The sequence below is a fragment of the Pantherophis guttatus genome, chromosome 6 (assembly GCF_059756535.1).
Source record: "Pantherophis guttatus breed Tessera chromosome 6, ASM5975653v1, whole genome shotgun sequence".
NCBI lineage: Eukaryota > Metazoa > Chordata > Lepidosauria > Squamata > Colubridae > Pantherophis > Pantherophis guttatus.
The window spans coordinates 26,822,387-26,843,864 of record NC_142068.1 but is presented as its reverse complement, the minus strand read 5'-3'; the positions used below and the strand labels follow the sequence as shown (position 1 = coordinate 26,843,864).

At 36.7% G+C, this 21,478-nt stretch overlaps 1 protein-coding gene across 5 annotated transcripts in view; it reads left to right on the top strand.

Moving 5' to 3' along the window:
* Positions 1-21,478, top strand: part of P2RY1 (purinergic receptor P2Y1) — a 56,223-nt gene that overhangs the window by 15,650 nt on the left and 19,095 nt on the right. For 2 of the 5 annotated variants that reach the window (XR_015728580.1, XR_009620452.2), the window contains exon 3: positions 9,656-9,868. Coding sequence is in view for 2 of the 5 variants with exons in the window: in XM_060682998.2 (XP_060538981.1) it covers positions 6,984-7,051 (68 nt within the window). In the remaining 3 variants the exon portion in view is untranslated. Of the gene's footprint in view, positions 1-6,983; positions 7,259-9,655; positions 9,869-11,886; positions 17,604-21,478 lie in introns of those variants that run through there. The other 3 variants (XR_009620451.2, XM_060682998.2, XM_060682997.2) reach the window with 3 other exon arrangements.

Sequence of the window (21,478 nt, the reverse complement as noted above, 5' to 3'; positions counted from 1 at the left end):
ACATTATTGAATTCAAACTGAATATTTGAGAGAAGGGGGAGGAAGGAAGGAAGGAAGGAAGGAAGGAAGGAAGGAAGGAAGGAAGGAAGGAAGGAAAGAAGGAAGGGAGAAAGGGCCACATAGTATTAATAGAGAACTAATACATAAACTGCATTCATGGATTCAGCAGCCAATCTTACTCTCTATGGATCTGTTACTTTCTTAATTTGATCACATGAGTTAATTATATAAAGATATAAGACATGGAAAAGAAATATTCATATATAAATAAAACAAGGATACATTATTAGCATTTTGACTTCAGTTAAAAATGTAGTAAGACTGAATTGTCATATATTAACCTTGTGAGTATCAACATTAGCTGTTAGGGAATTTCTTCTGTCAACAGCCCTATTCAACATGTAGACCTCCTGGTGGAGATGTTGATGCTGATATTTGCCTAACAATTATTATTTTAGATGTCGAAGGGAGCTATTATGGCTGTGTTGGTCTTATTGCTGTATGTTTGGTTACTTTCAGAAGTAAATTGTTGGATTGGATCTGATTTAGGATTTAATGTGGATCAGAAGAGCTCTTCTGATTATAATAATAATGTTTTATGTTAAAATATGTATCTCCCAAGAGAGTTCATTATGCTCCAAATCTGATTTTGAACCTGATTTGATGGTTCAGATAACAATTTGACTTCAAAGCAGTTCAGAAATGCTAGTTGAACCTGAGCCAGATCAAAAGCAGGATTCAGGATTGTCGATGGTACTCGGGTATCCGTCCACTTGATTATTACTGCAAATACTCAAAACTGTTTTTAATGTGTGGATAATTTTTATTTATTTATTTATTAGGTTTGTGTGCCACCCATCTTGCTTCAAGGTGACTCATAATACTGACTTCTGATCCTTTTAGAGGAATCTTTCACTCTGGAAAGCTAGAGAAGTACTCTACACCCAGTCTGATTCAAAATTCATTCCGTCTAATGTATACTTCTAGACCTGGCTCTTGAAAAAGATTAGTTATTTATTTTTAAATAGCTTTTATCCCACCTTTATTATTTTAATAAATAATTCAAGATAGCAAACATACAGAATATTCTTTCCTCGTCCTATTTTCTCCAAAAAAACAACCTTGTGAGGTGGGTTGGGCTGAGAAGACAGTGACTGGCTCAAGGTCACCCAGCTGCCTTTCATGTCTAAAACAGGACTAGAACTCAGTTCCTAGTTTTGGCCTTAACCACTATATCAAACTGGTTCTCCAAAAAGATGGCTGTTATCTCATCATTTTTTAATTTAAAAATAAATATAGAACATAAGTAATTAAGCAGCCTAAAATTTAAACACTTCCTAAGCACTGAAAAAAATTACTTGACTACTGGGCCAGTGGAAGCAAGTGACATAATGTTGTGTTAAAAACTCTGTCCCTTATACTTGTATTTATGGGTGATTCAGGTAGAAAAGGGTAGCGCTTGCATTATTATGACATACATTTTGTCATTGTGATTAGGAACAGATGCTTATGGTTGTACTTGTGGCATTATATCTCTTTACAGGACTAGGCAACATGGATTTGATTAATCCTTTTAATGGGAGATTGCTGGCAGCCTATAAAGCAAATCTATCCATAATATGAAAGTGAACATATGGCTATTATTTAAATGAGCACCAAAAAGAAAAGAAAAAGTCTACATTCGTGACTCTAACTAATTTAGACTCTGGTTTTGATGTTCAGAATGGGGGCAGCAAAAACATACCTAGCTGCATTGCTTTGAAAAATAATTATAATATATTCAGAATACATTATCCAACCATTTAGTATCCCTAGTTGGAAAATGAGATTTTACAGAGCTTAGTCTTCACATAATTTCATGTGAAATCACTCCATGGGATATTAAAGTGACATTGATGGACACTTGGCCCAAAAATAGATGTCTTTAACTTGGTGACTGAATCAGAACTAGTCTGTGCAGGAAAGACTGACTTTGTTTTAAGTGCATTTGAATTTTATCTCTGCTACAGCCAGAGGCTAAAGTCACAGTCATACATCACCAAGATTTCATAGCTTAAAATAAGGATTATCCTGCATACATCTAACATGCCTATTATAAAACTAAGGTTTATTACCTGAACAAACCTCCACTCCCTTTAGATTTGACTTTGTGAATTGGATGTAATTCAATTAATCGAAGAAATCATTTATTTGTTTTTCTAACATTTACACGCTACTTACTCTTTCCCTTATGAACCATGCCATCAGTTTGAACATCTGAATTAATTAAAATATAGGAATTGGGTCAATTCCGTTCACAATTTGGACTTTATTTGGAGGAAAGCATCATTGATACATGAGCAGGACTATTTTTATTTTATGAAATCAGTCAACAAAACAAATAATTGCTCAGGCCTAGTGTGTCTCACTTCGCAAAATAGTGGTACTGGCATATCCAACTATTTGGCTTTATTTTTCTTTAGGTCTGGGATTTTTAAAATATATAAAACTCAGAGTAAGTGGGAGAGTACTAGGAGTAGTAGACATCCAACATCTAATCAGATGCCCACCAGAAATGATGGATTTATATTTCCAAATTCATAGCCAGCAAGCTACTGGTTGGAGATTTTAAGAGTTACAGTCTCCATTTCTTATGGCTACAGTGGATAGTATGAATGATGATCATTTAAACAACATGAGAAATGCCTACACTGAGTTATATTATTCTGTTTAGTTTAGCTTCTCAGGTTTCAGATGGAAATATTTTCCAGCCTACTTGGTTTCTTTTGCATGCAAATCCCTAAGGTAGCACTCAGTCCCAAAGGATTCTAATCCACTTTGGGCTCCTCAGGTAGACACCAATCTATTTTAAATATATCAAAATGACTTAGGAATTAAATAAACGTGACTGCTAAATTGCATGTTCTATACAATTGTAATTATATATTGTGTATTTTTATTGTAATTCATTTAATAAATGAAAAAGTACCTGCTAGATTGGATAGATTTATGCACAAACTTTGTATTAAACAAAAGCATTGGAATGTGGGGGGGGGGGGCAGGAAATTCTTGGTTAAAACAACAAAGTAATATTATTACTATTGTTATTATAACGTTGCTCAGGGCAAGATAATAATAATTATCTTATGTACTAATGTTTTTATTTTTTTTATATTTGACTTGAAAATATTGAATCAGAAGTTACTGAGGAAGAAATTAATCATTTTCTAAATAATACAATTCTTCCAGGGCTTACATATGTTCAAACTGTTTATATACCTTCTTTATCTCTTCAGGAAATTGCAGGCACTATAAAAATCTATGGAAACAGGAATATTGGCTATGCTATTGAATGACACTTAAATCATTCAATAGCATAGCCAACATTCTTGTTTCCATAGCTTTTTATGGTGTCTGTAATTTTTTGAAGAGATAAAGGAGGTAAATAGTCTAAACATATGTAAAGCCTGGAAGAGTTGTATTATTTAAAAATGATTCAAATGTCCACTTCTTTATTTATTTATTTTATTTTATTTATTGTAATTTGTCAACAGAAACGAAAACAGGAATAATATAAAAATACAATGACAGGGATGGACTTCTTAAGTATGAAGTGAGGTCCACAAAAGTCAATTTGTGACTAAAACTGTGAAAATTTGTAGCTGAGACAACTGAATCAGGTAGAGCATTCCAGACTTTGACAATACTCTCTTACTTGAGTATGATTGGAGATTTAGGACACCAATTTGAATAAAGCTTTCCTGGCTTCTTTCAAGGGGGCCGATATGAGTTTGAAAGTTATTATAGACTTTTCAAGCTATTGATTGACTTCCTTTTGAAATGTTGATGCTAACATTTTTTTAAAAACCCTGGGATCAATTCAATGTTACTTTGGATTGTCCTTCCTTCACTGTCTGATTGTATAAAAGGTAAACAAGCTCTAGATAACATTAGACCCTTAATTCATATTTTTAGGCATACTATCAGAAAAAAATGGAATTGGTAAAGGTGGATTCTACATGGAATGCAGGAAATTTAAGCAACCTTTGGCTAAATATGGATTTGCTTCTTTTACTAATTAGATTAGTACTCCTTTGGCATGATTTATTACAGCTGGGATTATTTTGTTATCCATGTAATTGGCACTGGGAATTTTAATCCCCTATAATATATGATTTGGTATTGGAATTGCTGCCTTGTCTTAACAGGTAACTGAAGGTCATTCCAAAAATAAAAATTGCAGAATGCTAATTATTATTATACATTGATAAATGATAATGTTAAATAGATTGCAATATCCATGGGATTTGTAAAAACTGAGAGTTTGCTTGGAGTTTGAACTCTTTTAAATATCATCCTTTAATTTTAAGTGTAGGTATATCAGATCAGTGGCTAAAGGCAGAATCAGTTTATGAAGAAATATAAAATGATATAAAACAATACTGCTTTAAGATTGATATACACTTAGGTTATTTTAAACAAGTTAACAAGAGTTTGAGAAACTTTATAATAATAATAATCCATTTAAAAAATGAAATGACAACTTTCATATTGTATTATGATGAAGTTTTGAACTTTCCCTCTTTTCATTTTACCAGTAAGCATATGTAATGACTTAGATATCTAATGACAACCAAATATAATTTCTTTTTAAATTATGGACACAACTAGAAAGTTCCTAGGTTATTTCTCTGATCTCAAATCAGGAACTTGGTTTATTCATGGGCTAATATTTTAGATTAGGTTGTTGCTAATGTTTAATTCATTTTCGGTATTGTAAACAGATTTGTATAAAACAAATATAACTAATAGATTAATGACTTATATTTATTTTTGAATGTCCTGTGGCAGATGGAAATGGTAAAGCCAAATTATTTTCAGAGATTGTGATAATAATTGTATTCTTAAAGTCCTGTGCTTTTCCCAGGCTTCCTTTATTAATAACATCAGGTAGTAAGTTTTCCCTGCGGTTATGCAGATCTATACAAGAAGCTTCTAAGTTATACATAAAGCCAATATCTTCACCCATTGCATGGAACTGAACATAATGTATTTGCCACAAAGATTTTGAATTAGTCACCATTTGTTCCACTGAATGACTCAAGGTTCTTTTTTTCCCTCATGTTCCCAGTCTTGTCTATCGCTCTGGGGGAAGGTGTTGGTCTGAATCTGTTTAGCTTTTTGTGATTTGTTGAGGTTACTGCCACTAGGCTTTTCTTTCTAAGCTGAAAAATATCTAAATATTGTCAACCTCCTCACCAGAGTATGGATCCAGGGGTCCTGATCATTTTATTTGCCTTTCTCTGTACTCTCTCAAATTTCACCAGGCCAATCTTGAGGTATAATGGTCAGTAGGAGAGCTCAATATATCAAGGGGTTTTGTGCATAATTGATTTTTATTTTCCACCATTATCTTGATGACATCAAGTTTGTCTTTTTTACCCCACCTGTGTATCTAGTCAATATTTTCATAAAATTTTCCCGAAAACCACAAATCCCTTTTCTGATCAGTCACAGCTGGCTCAGACTCCATTAAATCCTTGGAGAATCCTAGTATTTTCATCTTTCTCTTGTAAAAACAGTCCATTGTTTCTTGCTCCTTGTCCAATTTAGTCCTAAATAAAGGTAGTGCTACTACCAAATTTGTCAAACTGAGGAAAATGGAAATAAATTATCAGGTAATTCCATCCATATACCGTAATTTTCAACACTCTCAAAGATTAAAAGTGTTTGAGCCAAAACAATTGTATTTATTCTTCTAAAGCTTGATATACCCGCCTATCATGGATGTCCACAAGTAGGACAAGCTTGGCAAGCTACATCCCACATGTCATTATTTGAATTATTTATTGAGGCAATGATGTAAAATTCATGGTTTGTATCATTGCCAAGAATGCTATACAGCTTTTACTGGACACAACATGCATCTTGATGAATTTATTTTTAGTAATACTTAACATTAATTTAACTTGAACAAATATCATGCTTACCAACTAGCAATTTCTTGGATTAATCTGGAGCAATTATTTAATTAAATAAGAAAAAATTGGCATAACATTGGAATTTTCCAGTTCTCTTATTTAGAAGCAATGTAAGGGATATGCCATGTTTTTATTATAATATCACTGATTTCACCCTTGAGCCCCTTAAGAATTTTCAGATGAATACCATCTGGACCTGGTGATTTGTTTATATTCAACTCCTCAGCAAGATCTAGATCTCTTTCTCACCATTAAATTCCCTGCCTGAAAATGTCAGTTCAAGAATAATTATCAGCCTTCCACATTCTGCGCTAAATGCAAATAAAGAAAATATTCAGATTTTTGTTATTTCCATAGTTTCCTTCAATGTTTCTAGCCTTTAATAATCCAGCTGTTTGCCATTTCCATGGTTCTAAAGTAGTTTTTGAAATCCATTTTATTCTTCAATATTATTGATCTAAACATTAACCATGCTTTACTAAAACCCCTCTAAATCAAATATGATCAAATAGTATAAATATATACATATAACCTTATTTATTTGTGTTGAATTGAATATGTGATCTGGAATGATAGAGGTTAAGTACTGTATGGGGAAATATAGGAATTAATTTTTACCATTTTTAAAAAAATATTATTTGCTGTTATATATAAAAATTGTGTCCTTTATCCTCCTTCTTTGGGACAGAATGGCCTTTTCTGAAGAAAGCCTTATGTTCTCTAAGAGTAAGGTGACCAGACGTCCCGCTTTTGGCGGGACAGTCCCGCTTTTGAGCAATTTGTCCCGCGTCCCACGGCGTTTTAAAAAAGTTCCGATTTTTCATTCTGCCTCCTGAGTCCCGGCTGCCTCCTGAGTCCCCGCTGATGGCTAGAGGGAAAAAACCTGTTTAAACTCTTGCCACGGGGCTTCAAAGGGCCGCCCTACGTTGATTAGCTCGGCTTCCCCCTCTCAGCTGATTTGCGCAGGGCTCTGCTCTTGCTAAATTGCTCAGCAGTTTTTTTTTTCTCTTTGTGCAAACCAAGCTCAAAACGAAACTGAAAGTAAAACTGGCTGTTGGCTTTGCTGTTTGCTTGCAACGTTGGAAAATTAGGCAGCAGATTTATTTTCCTGTTCCTCACCAAAAAAGGTAGGTCCAAACAATGGGAAATTATTTAGGGCAAAAGAGGAGAGTTCAAGATTTTAAAACACAAAAGAAAAAAAAGCTCTTTTTAACTAGGGAATTGTAATAATTGAGATACTATTAATTGTATACTGTGTTGAAAGCAGAAATGGTTAAGTTGTGGTTTGGAGGAATATATGGGGGAAATTATTTGGTTTATTATTATTGGTAAATATAATTAATTGATTTGTAAGAAATTGGATTGCATGGAAATAATTGGAATATTCATGTTCATATTGATTAATATACAAAAAAGATAGTTATATAACTAATTGATTTATATTAAAATGTTGAATTTGTATTAAACAACTCATATTACATAATTAACCAATGTGAGGATGGATATAAAAATAGATGACAATGGGAAGGGGTATAATATAGAATAGAAGGGAAAAATTGAATTTGATTAAGATTAGAGATGAGGATGAAGGGTAATGTTGTTTTTTTAAAAAAATAGATGAGGAATAAATATGGCAAAAAGGAAATATAGAAATTGTAAATTTAATTGAAATGACTAAACACTGTTTAAATTTGTGAACCAGCCAAATATTCTGTTCAAAGAAAATACATTGTATGTTTGTATGTGTGTTTCTAATTATTGCTATTTATTCATATTTGTTCTCTTTTATTCTTTAAAGTTTAACAATTCATTCTTTATCTTAATATCTTTATATTTGTTTGGGGTTGGCTTTCTTCCCTTTCATCTTTTTTATTGTACAGCAATCTTTCTCCTCAAACCTACCACCTCTCTTTTCTTTCCTTCTTACTTTCTCTTCCCCCCACCCTCTTCTTCTCCTCCCTATTTCCTCTTCCTTTCTCCTTCTCCTCCTCTCTTCCTCCCTCTCTTACCGTCACTCCTACTCTAATTTCCCTTCCCTTCCTTCATCCCTCTCTATTACTGTATCCTTTTATGCATATGGACTACTCAGAGGGCTGAAAAAGTTATTTTTGACTGGTCCTCACACTTTTGACCAGTCCTCGAACTTACGACTGTCCTCACATTTTACGTTTTTGCCCTATCTTGTCACCATGGTGAAGAGAAGCAGTTGTGAAATGAGTGACATGGTTGTTAAGAATGCTGCAATGGGCATAAATGTGAGGATGGTCAAAAGTGAGAGGACTAGTCAGAAATGACTTTTTTCAGCCCTCTGAGTAGTCCCTATGCAGATAGCCACGCCCACCCAGTCACATGACCAGCTAGCCACGCCCACCCAGTCACATGGCCTCCAAGCCACGCCCACAAAATAAGCCACGCCCACAATGGTGTCCTTCTTACCAATGTTAAAATCTGTTCACCTTACCCTATACACATAGCCATGGCACCCGGTCACATGACCAGCTAGCCACGCCCACCCAGTCACATGACCAGCTAGCCACGCCCACAAAATAAGCCATGCCCACAATGTCCCTCTTTACCAATGTTAAAATCTGGTCACCTTATCTAAGAGGTTTCTTCATTTTGCTAATTAATTGTAATATCTTGGATTTGGTAGCATCTCTCTTGACCAGCAGCATACATTCTAACCAAGCTGCTACTGTACAGTAGTGCTTTTGAGTAATATCCATGATTGTGGTTGCTCAGCAATGGTTGTGCAATTAGTTGTTGACAGACAGCCAACTTCTGACAATGGTTCATAGCAAATGAATCTAGAACTTTCTCCTATTCAACAAATGATCTCCTAGCACAGAATTCAGTTGTTCTTGCAGGCCACAGTTCTTCAGTTTTTTGTAGTTACATAATATATATAAAAGGAAAAATTAAACATGCAACATTCGAAGAGGACAATATATTTTTATGGTAAAAATTATTTTATAGTGAAAAAAAAGTATGCAATTCTGTGTTGTTTCCTGTATTTTACCAGAATGGGCCTTGAATTCATAGTCTTAATAATAACACATGACCAGGTCCAGTAGCCAACTATTCATTTCTTTATCAATGTATGTATTATCAGAGTGCAGACCTTTTGCTTATATACCCAGAAGTACAGCCAGAAAATTCAAGTGATCTCATTGTGTATTTAATATAGTACCATGCTGAATAACTTACAAGTTGCTCACATTTATTTCTAATATAATGGATTTCTAATATAGCAGATAAAATTGAGTCTCTCATTCCGTTTAACTAAAAGACCAAGGCTGCAGTCCTTTGCCAAAATAGAGAAAGCATTACCCGAGAATCTACAGTGAGCTCTGAAAAGCAAGGATTGTTGTGTTAATGGCTTCCTTGCTCTTTTCATTTTCTTTTTTTCAGTCCTGTTTGTGAATAAATAGCAGAAAGCTTCTTCAAACTTTCTTGCAAAGCATTGCTGGCAGATTCTGCAACCACTACTTCCGTAATAGGTTTAGGAAATCATTTACCTCTTCCAGAAATTTCCTCTTAGTTAAGAAAGACTTAATCAAAATGGGACCTTGCAATAACCAGCAGTATCTTTTAACAGCTTTTACTTTTAAATAATAGGATTTTTGCACAATATTTTCACTGCCAAAACTAAATCAAAACAGAAACAAGCCCACACTCTTTGCTTTCCTTTACAGAGTCAAGTCATCAGAGGCTCTCCACTATTTATTCATACAGCAACAATGGTGGGTTGCCCCCGGTTCGGACTGGTTCACAAGAACCGGTAGTAAAACTGGCGGGAGGCTCCGACCACTGACCTGGACGTCATCAAAGTTGATCTGCGCATGTGCAGAAGTTTTTGCGCATGTGCAGAAGAGTGTGGGCGGGCGTGATGTCAACTGGTAGTAAAGGTAAGTAGAACCCATCCCTGTACAGCAAGGTAGGAATATCTTTGTGTGCTGTCTTTTTTAAAGTAAAGGTAGGAAAAATGGAGACTTTGCTGTCTATAGGCTCCATGCTTTATAAATTAGTGACAAGCTATCAATGTCTGAGACAGAGAGAAGAGAGAGATCTGCCTCTCTCTTATTATTTACAAGAATACCCATATCCTTTTTTTTTAATTAAAAAAAATGGTGGATAGATCCTATCCACAGCTGCAGTTGTTGGTCTTCTGGTTGACATTTTTCTGTTTAAGGATTTCACTCCCCAAACACTTCTATAACTACTTCTAGAAGCATCTGTTACAGGTGTTTCAAACTCGTATCATCACGGCGGCATCATGTGACATATCGGGACTTTCCTCTCCTCCACTAAACTGGGCATGGGTGTGGCCAGCACATGATGCATCCTGCCCATAGGCCGCGAGTTTGACAGCCCTGATCATTTAGAACACTAGCACCTCCAGATTTCTTCATTTATGGGAATAAATGAAGAGGAAGGAACACTAGACATAGAAATGCTAGAAAACGGGAGACTAGAGATTTATTTTTATCTTCATTCCTGCAACAGAATTAAAGTCACCAACCAATAGGCCTGTCCTGCTGTCTCTAAGAGAAGATTTATCTGAATGAATGAGCAGCTGAAGTTACTCTTTACATGTGAGCAAGTATTTTCATTGTGAGTGTGCCTGTTCTGCCTCAAGGCTTTCTTTCATGCAGCAGAGGTAGAAAGAATGCTGTGCTTCTCGAAGTACTGAAGTGGAATCAATTTCGCCTGACTAGCAGACTTATCTCAAAGAAACCATCTTCTGTGGATATGTGTTCATGTGTGGAAATTTTTATGGGCAATCCAGCAAAATATCACAATCATTTGATTCTGTTGGCTGAAAATGGCCCCACTCTGCTTTTAAGTCTTGCTTTACTCAAAGCTGGCTAAAATTAAAACACTTCTGAAACTCCAAGCTGTCCCAATTTTTATTTGCAGTAGTAGACTGCAAAGCTAAAGGTATAGACCAGGATTGTCAAACTGGCAGCCCGCGGGTCGGATGCGTCACATGCAGGCCACAACCATGCCAGCCCTGCAAAGGGAAAAAAAGTTGCAAAATGTCATGTGACGGCAACGTGACATCGTGAGTTTGACACCCATGGTATAGACAATTGGATGGGTTTTAAAATCTAGATTAAGAAAGTACTCCTGTATTCAATTTCCCCCCCCCCCCCCCAAATTTCAGGCTTTTTTTTTTACAATCACTAGACTATTTATGAAGAAATCTATCCATGTCAGTAAATTCTAGGGCTGAACGAGTCTGATAGCAAAAAGTGCTTCAGAGCTCAATCAAGCTAGGTCTACATCTCTCTGCTAGTCATTAAAGAACTGACTTCCACTCAAGGCAGAAACAAATGCTATTTCTGTAGGAAATTGCTCATTATAGTCAGTACAACTCTTAAAGCAATGACATCCTCTTTTCAGGCTTCTGCAGTTGATAGATTGAAAAACATTGATTACTTTAATGAACAGCAGATAGATACTTTTCTCATGCTTCTATGGATTGCGAAGCACTTGAAGCATTTGTGAAACAACCACAACCCTAGTCAAAATTTGTCATTTAAATTAGACAAATTTCTTATTGATGAATACCAGTGAAAACCTGCTGGATCAAACTAATGTCTTGGCTACTATTTTAACCTCCCACAGGGACTAGTCAAAGTCTTAGTGGCAATCCTTCCAGCAGGATATAAGGCCAATATCTTTCCTTAGCAATCTTGTTTCTTAAACTTTTGCTCCCCCTTCCAAACCCTTGGGATGTGCTAGGATTGAAGGTAAAACAAGATAAGATTCTAATCCCATAAGAAACTAAATGGAGTGTTGCCAAAAGCAATAAAAGGAGATGCCTGTTCAGTCAACATTACCTTAGAAGTGATTTAGTGGTGATGTTGGCTGCTTTGTAACCATCCTGCACTTTAAAAGAAATCCTTTGCTTGCCTTTCAGAGGTCAGAGATGATAAAGCCAGATTCAAGAAGATAATAGCTGGAAATTACAGTTAAATATTATCGTTGGAGGAATATTTCACTGTCTGAGAAATTTCACCAGGCTTTTGAATGCCCGCTCTTCATTCTAAACCAGAGTTCATGGCACAGAGAAATGCTGAGATTATTGCATACTTTTCAGTAAATGTTGAAAATAAAATTGCATTATTTTCTTTTGTTTATGTAACCAGTAGAGGCTAATTATAATGTGCTTGTCCTTAAATGAGAGCTCACATTCTTGTTACTACTTAGCAGCAAAAACAAAAAGAAAAAAAAGAATGCAGGGGAAAATAAGCATAACTAGAGAATAGAATAGAATAGAATAGAATAGAATAGAATAGAATAGAATAGAACAGAACAGAACAGAACAGAACAGAACAGAACAGAACAGAACAGAACAGAACAGAATTCTTTATTGGCCACGTATGCTTGGATACACAAGGAATTTGTCTTGGTGCATACGCTCTCAGTGTACATAAAAGAAAAGATAAATTCATCAAGAAGCATAAGGTACAACATTTAATGATAGTCATAGGGAAGAAATAAGCAATCAAATCATATTAGGAAACAGTCAATATAAATCATAAGGATACCAGCAGCAAGGTTACAGTCATTCAGTCATAAGTGGGAGGAGATGAGTGATAAGAACGATGAGAAGATTAATAGTAATGCAGACTTAGGAACTAGTTTGACAGTGTTGAGGGAATTATTTGTTTAGCAGAGTGATGGCGTTCGGGAAAAAACTGTGCTTGTGTCTAGTTGTTCTGTGTGCAGTGCTCTATAGAGTCTGTAGACTGGTGGATACCTTCCAAAGCATCACAAAATTCCCATTTGATAAATACAATTTTTAAATTTAAAGCACTTGTTTAACACAGAGGGCATTACAAGTTGACTTTCATTGTTATTATTACACAGAGAATGGATTTGCACCGTACTCTCTTAGCCAATTATTTAAAAAACCAGCAGCTGCATTTATACACCATTCTAAACTTGTTTAGTTTTAATCTTGGTTAGAGTTTCGATTTGGGTTAAACTTGTCTCTTAGTTTATATTACAATTTGTTGCACAAACCTGGAAAAATAGGTTACGTCAACTACTAGGTTAAATATTTTGGGCCAGCCTAGCTGTAATGTCTGTGTAAAACACAATCCACAGATATTTTTAGGAAATAAATAAACACAATGGCACTCAGAGATATCACAATGGAGAACCAGATAATAAAGTTTACCACAATGGCAGGCAAAATGTTTCTTGTTGAGATACAATTTCCTTGCAGGAAGTCTGAGGAATGGCTGCCTTACAATAGTATGTAGAGCTGAAAAACGATGTAAATGTGGCCATTGCCAGGAGTGCTAGGAAGCTCAATCTGTCTCTGAATGTCTTTCTTGGATATTTCTTTTTCGCTTTTGATGTCACCTCATTGTCTACTTTTCTCTTTTTCCTAGCCAGCTGTTAGAAAAGGGACAGTGGTGGGATACAAATTTTTTTACCACCGGGTGTAGCTTGGTGGGCATGGCATGGCTTGGTGGGTGTGGCTTAGTGGGCATGGCAGGGGAAGGATATTGTAAAATCTCCATTTCTACCTCACTCCAGGGGAAGGATATGATAAAATTTCCATTCCCATCCCACTCAAGGGGAAGGATACTGTAAAATCTCCATTTCCACCCCACTCTAGGGGGAAGGATACTGTAAAATCTCCATTTCCACCCCACTCCACTTCAGGGGGAAGGATACTGTAAAATATCCATTCCCTCCCCACCCCACTAACCTGCTTTCCAGGGCAACAAAAGAAGACCCAGCTGATCAGCTGGGACTCGACCAGCTGGGATTCGGGAGGGAGCAAATAGATGGGGGTGGGGACGGTCAGAGGTTGTATTTGCCGGTTCTCCGAACTACTCAAAATTTCCACTACCGGTTCTCCAGAACCGGTCAGAACCAGCTAAATACCACCTCTGGATATATGGCTTTGTCAAATGTAAATATATTTCTTGCAAGGGAAGCTGAAGGCAACATTAATTTGAGTGCCACCTTGGCACAAGAGTGACAGGTTGATCACTTCAGGGGTGGGTTCTAAAAACTTTTACTACCGGTTCTGTGGGTGTGGCTTATTTTGTGGGTGTGGCTTGATGGTCATGTGACAATTCTTTAGGATTTAGCAGAGGTACTGGTATACCAGGCTTTTAACTGCTTGCAGAGCTGTACTGGTCTATCCATTTATCAGCAGGCACTGGTCTACTCATGTATTTTTGCAGGCATTGGTCTATCCATTTATTTTTGCAGGCACCAGTCCACTCATGTATTTTTGCAGGCACTGGTCTACCTATTTATTTTTGCAGGCACCGGTTTACTCATTTGTTTTTGGAGGCACCGGTCTACCACCAAACTGCCTTTTTCCACTGATCAGCTGTAGGGCGGCCCTTTGAAGCCCCGCGGCAAGAGTTTAAACAGTTTTTCCTTATAGCCCATCAGCTGGGCCTCAGGAGGCAGCAATAGATTGGAGGTGGGGGCAAATAAAAGGTAAGAATAATGCGGCAGGGTTGGGGGGCAGGGGGGGCAGAACCAGTTCGGTGACATCATATCGTCACCGCTACCGACTCGAAGGCAACCAGGAGGAACCCACCTCTGGATCACTTCTCCCCAGCAACCTGGTAACAGGAAAGACTTTTAACGTTGCCTTCTCTTGCTCTAGAAGATGCTACATCAGGGATATAGAGGAAGGATCTATATATGTTTAGTACTGTAGATTATTTTCACTCATATTGTACCATTTTCAACACTGGAACAGATGTTATTTAGTTTTAGTCAGATGAATGGGAACAGATGGACTTTTATGCTATTTTCAGAATTTTAAAACTTTTGAGTTGATTTGGGCCTATTGTGATATGTGGGGAACAAAAATATGGCAAAAGAAAGTGAGGATAAGAACCTCATATGGAGTCATGAGTTTAGAAAAGAAATAATTTGCATCCTCGACTGGAACCCTTAATATATTTAATTATTTTATATGCAAAAGGCAAAAGAGGGAACAAAAAAATTTCTAAGTTACATATCCTAACAAGCGTTTCGTGTATTTTTATGTATGTATCAGTGATGGGTTTCTACCGGTTCACCTTGGTTTGGTCAAATCAGTAGCAGCGGCGGGAGGCTCCGCCCACATGCCTGGACATCATCACGGATGTTCTGCGCATGTACAGAAAGTTCTGTGCATGCGCAGAGGCACCACACACACACACTCACAGTTCCTAACCAGTAGCGAAGGTAAGTGAAACCCACTACTGGTATGTATGTCATGTCATTCAATTAAATTATTAATGTTTGTCAGTTTGCTTATCACTATCAAAAATATAAACAATATATATAAACTATTATATGAGTCCAAATTTCAGAACAGTTTACCATTTTAGGAGTAAAATGTTAGTTCAGATTTAGAAATGAGTCTTTAACTATTAATGTGAGTTTGTGTTTTCTTGTTATGTCACTTCAAATAAGATTGAATCTTTTTTTTAACCAGATCCAAACTGAAAGACATACTTTTCCTTTTATAGGCTACTGAATCAGACAAATGCAATGCAAACATTCACAAGCTGCCAATAATGTGACTCTGTAGTTATATTTCTAGTTGGAAAGATATTTTTTTTCACTTTTATTTGAAAACTACGGGATAAAAAGTACACATCATATTAAATACATCTTTGCATTTGTTGTGCTGAATTTAAAAATGCAAAAAAGCATGTGTGTGTGTGTTTGTGAACTTGTCATTAGAGGCTCCAAACAAACAAACAAACAAACAAACAAACAAACAAACAAGGCACATTTTAACCTTTTCTTTTTGCATCTCAAATAGGAGATGGAAAAGGAAAATAGGTACCTACATAACAGAAGCTAACAATTGTTTGATTGCTTCAAGGATTGCGAATAGGGATGGCTGTTAAATTATTTCTCCTACCCATTTTGAGAAGTGGAATGCTATCTCAAAATTAATTTTAGATAGTGTTTTTATTTATAAATCATTCATTCTTTGGCTATTTTTACTTTTAAATTTCGTTTACCAAAAATATTTCTTGGCTTGTATGCAGCAGTTTGAGAATATAGGAAATGGATATAAGGAATGCTTTGGGGAATAATTTGAGTCTAAGCTGTTATGCCTTCTCATGCAGCATTAAAAGCCTGAAATACCGCTGAAAACCTAAAAGCCAGCATGCTTCATCACCCATCAGTGTCATCTCCCCTTTCTAATACTGTGACTAGATACCTGTGTATATAGACATAACTCTATTTCTTTTTGAGGTAAGCAACATTATGCAAAGTGCAGGAAAAGAATAAAAAAGAGCAAGCAAAAAAACCAAAAAAACAAAACAAAAAACAAATCCATACTGTTCTACCAGAACTTTCTGTTTATCTTCATCTATTTCAATTCAATCATCATTCACTGTTTCCATATGCAATATATTTATTTTATACTGGTCATTCCTGCAGTAGCATACCTCTAACATCATAACTAGCATTCCTTATATACAGGTAGTACTCAACTTACAACAGTTCGTTTAGTTCAAAGTTACAATGGCACTGAAAAAAGTGACTTTGGTTACTTTTCACACTTACAACTGTTGCAGTATCCCCATCAGAGGTGGTATTCAGCTGGTTCAGACCGGTTTGCCCAAACTGGTAGCGGAAATCAAGTGTGGGCCCCCTGCCGGCTCTATGCCATCCTATTTAGGCACATTTTTGAGGCTGGACGCATGTACGGAAGGCGCGTGTGCAAGCAAAGTGCATGGATGGAAGGCCAGGCGCATGCGCAGAACGCAGGCACACATGCGAACTGGGCGCAGATGCACGAAGCAAGCATTCGCGCGGTGAACTGGTAGTAACATAATGTGAAACCCACCACTGATCCCCATGGTCATGTGATCAAAATTCAGACACTTGGCAACTGACTCAGTATGATGGTTGTAGTGTCCCAGGATCATGTGATTATCTTTTGGGACCTTCTGACAAGCAAAGTCAATGGGGAAGCCAGATTCACTTAACAACTGTGTTGCTAACTTAACAACTTCAGTGATTCACTTAACAACTGTGGCAAGAAATGGCAAAACTCACAAAAGAAATGTTTCACTTAGCAACAGAAATATTGGGCTCAATTTTGGTTGTATGTCAAGGACTTCTGTATTTATTTATCTATAAATACATAGAATAATCATAAGAACATCATACATTCTTCCCTGCTCAGTGTTGAACTATTCCATTTATTCTTACTGCTGAATATCATCAAATCCTAATTCAAATACATGTAAAACACTTTAGAAAGCAGAGAGCCTTCCAGAAAGAAACTTTTGCTCAAAGCTACTATAAAGCTGATAAGGTGCATTAAAAATGTATTGGAAGAAAGGAGAAGAAGCAGTAAAAAGCACAAACTGTGCAAGAATAGAAACAAGTTGTATTGTGCAATTCTCAGAGAAAGAAGCAAGTTAGAGATAACTATCTGTAGTAAAGGGCAAGGTTATTTTTTCTCCCTGTTGCCATTATGGTTTGACCACAATTTTTTTTGTCCTCAATAAAGTATGCAGGAAGATGATGTCTGTAACTAAATTGATAAAAATGCTTGCTAGCTTGCTTTCTTGCAATTTTTAAATTCTTTTGTGAGAGAATACTCACAAAAGTACAATAAAGCATTTGAAATGACTCTTTGGATCTATGGTTAATAGAAATTAAGGAAAATCCCCATGCATAATGTGTGCCCTATTTCAGTAGCATGTTATCTTTATTGTTTTTATTAATCAGTCTTCAATTCCATATTCATGCAAAAGTATTATATGCCTGTTCACATTTTTTTTAAAAAAAAATACATATCCAATAAATGGCTTTTTTCACATTTGTATCTATCTCAAGGAAAGAACAAAAATCTGGCCCCTAACATTTTTCATTTGGTGTAAAACTGCATTATATTTTTTCAATGTTCTTCATTGACACCTCTCATATTCTTTCAATCCGAATTCTATTAAACCTTTTGCCAGGAGCTTTTACCAAACTAATTCCCTAGTACTGTTTAACATTTACCTTTGTTCCTTTTTCCTTTGGATTGGAAAAGTTTACTCCAACCAACAAGCACAATGATAAAATGTAGAACTCATCCTGAAAAGGGAAAGAGATTAACAAACTATTAAGAATACAATCTCAGAAAATATTATTCAGTTCAAAAAAGAAGACAAAGAGTAAGAAAGAAACTGAAAATAATTGTGACAGGCTGTCAAGATCCTGTGATTATATCCCACAAAAATGAAAAGCTTTTCTGAAATCCCCACTGTTCCTATTCCTTGACCTTGTTTGCTATCAAGGTCTGGCAGGCACAGAGACAGTCAATAAGTGTTAAATAAGATGCAGCCACTCCAGAAGCAAACTTCATCCACATTTTGAGATGTTTCCAGTTATACCATCTAGAAGTTATACCATCTAGAAACTGTAGTATTTCCATTTTTAAAACTGGTCTCAATTGCTTTTGTAAGTTGAGGACTACTTGTATAGCAGGGGTGTTAAACTCAATTTCATTGAGGTCCATATAGGGTTGTGCTTGACTTTGGGGGTGGGCATCACCAGCTCATCACTCGTGTCAGGGGCACCTGTGGTGGCCCGAGTGCTCTGCCATTGAAAATGGGCTCACGAGCTCCGGTTTCAGCTGTTATGGCCTCCTACAACCCTCTGCCAATGAACAGAGCTCGAGAGGGCCACATACGGCCCTTTCAAGCTACATTTTTGCTGGCAGAAGTATTGCCGGCCAGTCCTTCGCTGTTTCCCAGGGCTGGCCTGCGGGCCAGATCTAAGCACCTTGCATGTGTGATCTGGCCCCTGGGCCTTGAGTTTCACACCCCTGCTGTATAGCATCTTTTCGCTTTTACACATCAATATCATTTCCATATACATTCTCTTAAACACTTTTCTATCATTCCTTCACTTGTGTCATTCCAAGCCATTTTATTTTTAATTCCCTTAGAATTAAAGGGCTCCTAGCTTTGCCCTTTTCATTCAGTTCCCAAACAGTGGAAGTAGGTTCTGATTTGGAGTTCCTAGTTCAGTTGGAGTCTGGAAAGGGTTTCTCAGGTAAAACTGGCTGGCATGGTGTCCTTCCCATTAGCCAGGAATTCTACATGTTTCACGAGTATTGCCTTTTCTTGATGACTGTATAAATCTCCACAAAATAGGAGAAATGAATGTAGTTTCATAATGTTTTGCTTTGATTTCTAGTTTAATCACAATACCACAACAAGGTTTTTAAATAAAAAGTCAGGGTCAAGAAGAAAAAAAAAAGAGATGAACTGAAATTACTTTGGTTAATTGAGATTTTCACATATTTTTAATATGGAAAAAGAAAGTAAACTAGGTTACCAGCTTCTTGGTCTGGATTTAGAAGACCTCTTCAAGTGGCAAATTTTTCTTCACATCATTATCAACTGTTTTGTCCTTTGGGACCTTTTACTTAGTATTTGAGAGACAAAATGTTTCTTGAAAGTTGATATACAGCATGTATCTTATGTCATTATGTCCACTGCATATACCAATATGAATCTGGGTGTATTATAAACAATTAAAACACATTGCTTATCTTGACATACTAGCCAAGAAGGACAGATGGGAATCTCCCTCCTCTACACTCACCAATACCACTTTTTTTAAAAAAAAATTGATTTATATGCCACCCTTCTCCGGAGACTCAGGGCGGCTTACAATGCGCTAAGCAATAGCCTTCATTCTTTTGTATATTTATACAAAGTCAGCTTATTGCCCCCACAACTGGGTCCTCAATTTACCTACCTTAGAAAGGATGGAAGGCTGAGTCAACCTTGAGCCTTGGCGAGATTCGAACCTGCAGTAATTGCAGGCAGCTGTTCTTAATAACAGGGTGCTTTAGACCACTGTACTACCAAGGGTCTTTCTTTTATATACTTTCCCAACTAAAGAGAATAATTTTTCTTCTACTCAATTTTTTTAACATAGGCTGATATAAGGAACTCAGGTTGAATTTCATGTGTGGAAACATTCATAAAATATCTGGATCAGTGGTGGGACCCAAATTTTTTTACTACTGGTTCTGTGAGCATGGCTTGGAGGGCATAGCACTGTTTGGTGGGCGTGGCATGGTTTGGTGGGTGTGGCATGGTTTGATGGGCATGGCATAGTTTGGTGGGTGTGGCTTGGTGGGCGTGGCAGGGGAAGGATACTGCAAAATCTCCATTCTGTCCCCACTCCAGAGGAAGGTTACTGCAAAATCCCCATTTCCTCCTGATCAGCTGGAACTTGGGAGGCAGAGAATAGATGGAGGTGGGGACAGTCAGAATTTTTACTACCGGTTCTCCGAATTACTTAAAATTTCCACTACCGGTTCTCCAGAACTGGTCAGAACCTGCTGAATGCCATCTCTGATCTGGATTGAATTTTTCAGCAATGTTACCAAGCTAAGGGGACAGAAAAATATCCAAAGAAGATGAATAGGTGCCCATGATGGGAAAATGACTTATTAATATTCTATATTACTATAGAACTTCGATGGCAATATATCAGCTAATTGATATAAGGTCTTTTTGGTGCAATGTAACCTTTCTGATACAAGTAGAGTTCTACTACTTTCTAATTTATGACATATCATTCTCCCCATTAGGGAAGCAGTTCTTTAATTAGTTCTTAATTTAAGAGTAATTTAGGCAAGATGGGCAGTGCAGGAATATGATGAATGAATGATTGAATAAATGAAAAGAGAAAAAGGAAGGAAAAGAAAAGAAAAAAGAAAGGAAAGGAAAAGAGAAAAGAGAGAGAGAGAGAGAAAGCTAGAAAGAAAGAAAGAAAGGAAGGAAGGAAGGAAGGAAGGAAGGAAGGAAGGAAGGAAGGAAGGAAGGAGGAGAAGAACTATGGACTCGCCATCTCCAAAGCCCAACCAGCTATTTTAGAGAGTTATATGGAGCTTTGGAATTTATTCAGTTAAGGAAATTGAGAAGCTGAGGATTGTGAAATTTTAATGGGGTGTGTGGGTTCTCCTTCCTTGTTAGTACCAATTAAAAGCGCAAATGTGGAATCATTAAAAACATGTGGCTGATGTATTCATCAGATCTAGGACCTCAATGATGGGTTAGGCTCTGGGAAGCAGGACTCTTGGTTTCTCATGCTTGAGGATGTGTTATAGAAATGGTAGGATGAAAAAGTAGATTGGTAGACAATACACTTTTGGTTCTGGTAAAGGAGGGGATTAGCAACCTGATTGTGGTATTTATTTTAGGATTTTTTTGTAATCCCATCTTTATTATCTTATAAACAACTCAAGGCAGCAAACATATCTAATATTCCTTCTTCTTCTTATTTTCCCCACAACAACAACAACAACTCCTCTGTGAGATGAGTTGGGATGAGAGAGACTGATTGGTCCATAGTCACTCAGCTGGCTTTCATGCCTAAAATGGGACTAGAACTCACAGTCTCCTCATTTCTAACCTGTGGTCTCAACCACTAGATCAAGCTGCCTCTACTTTTGTTTCTTCATTTTGAATTAGTTGATCGCTCTTTTTCTCCCAGGT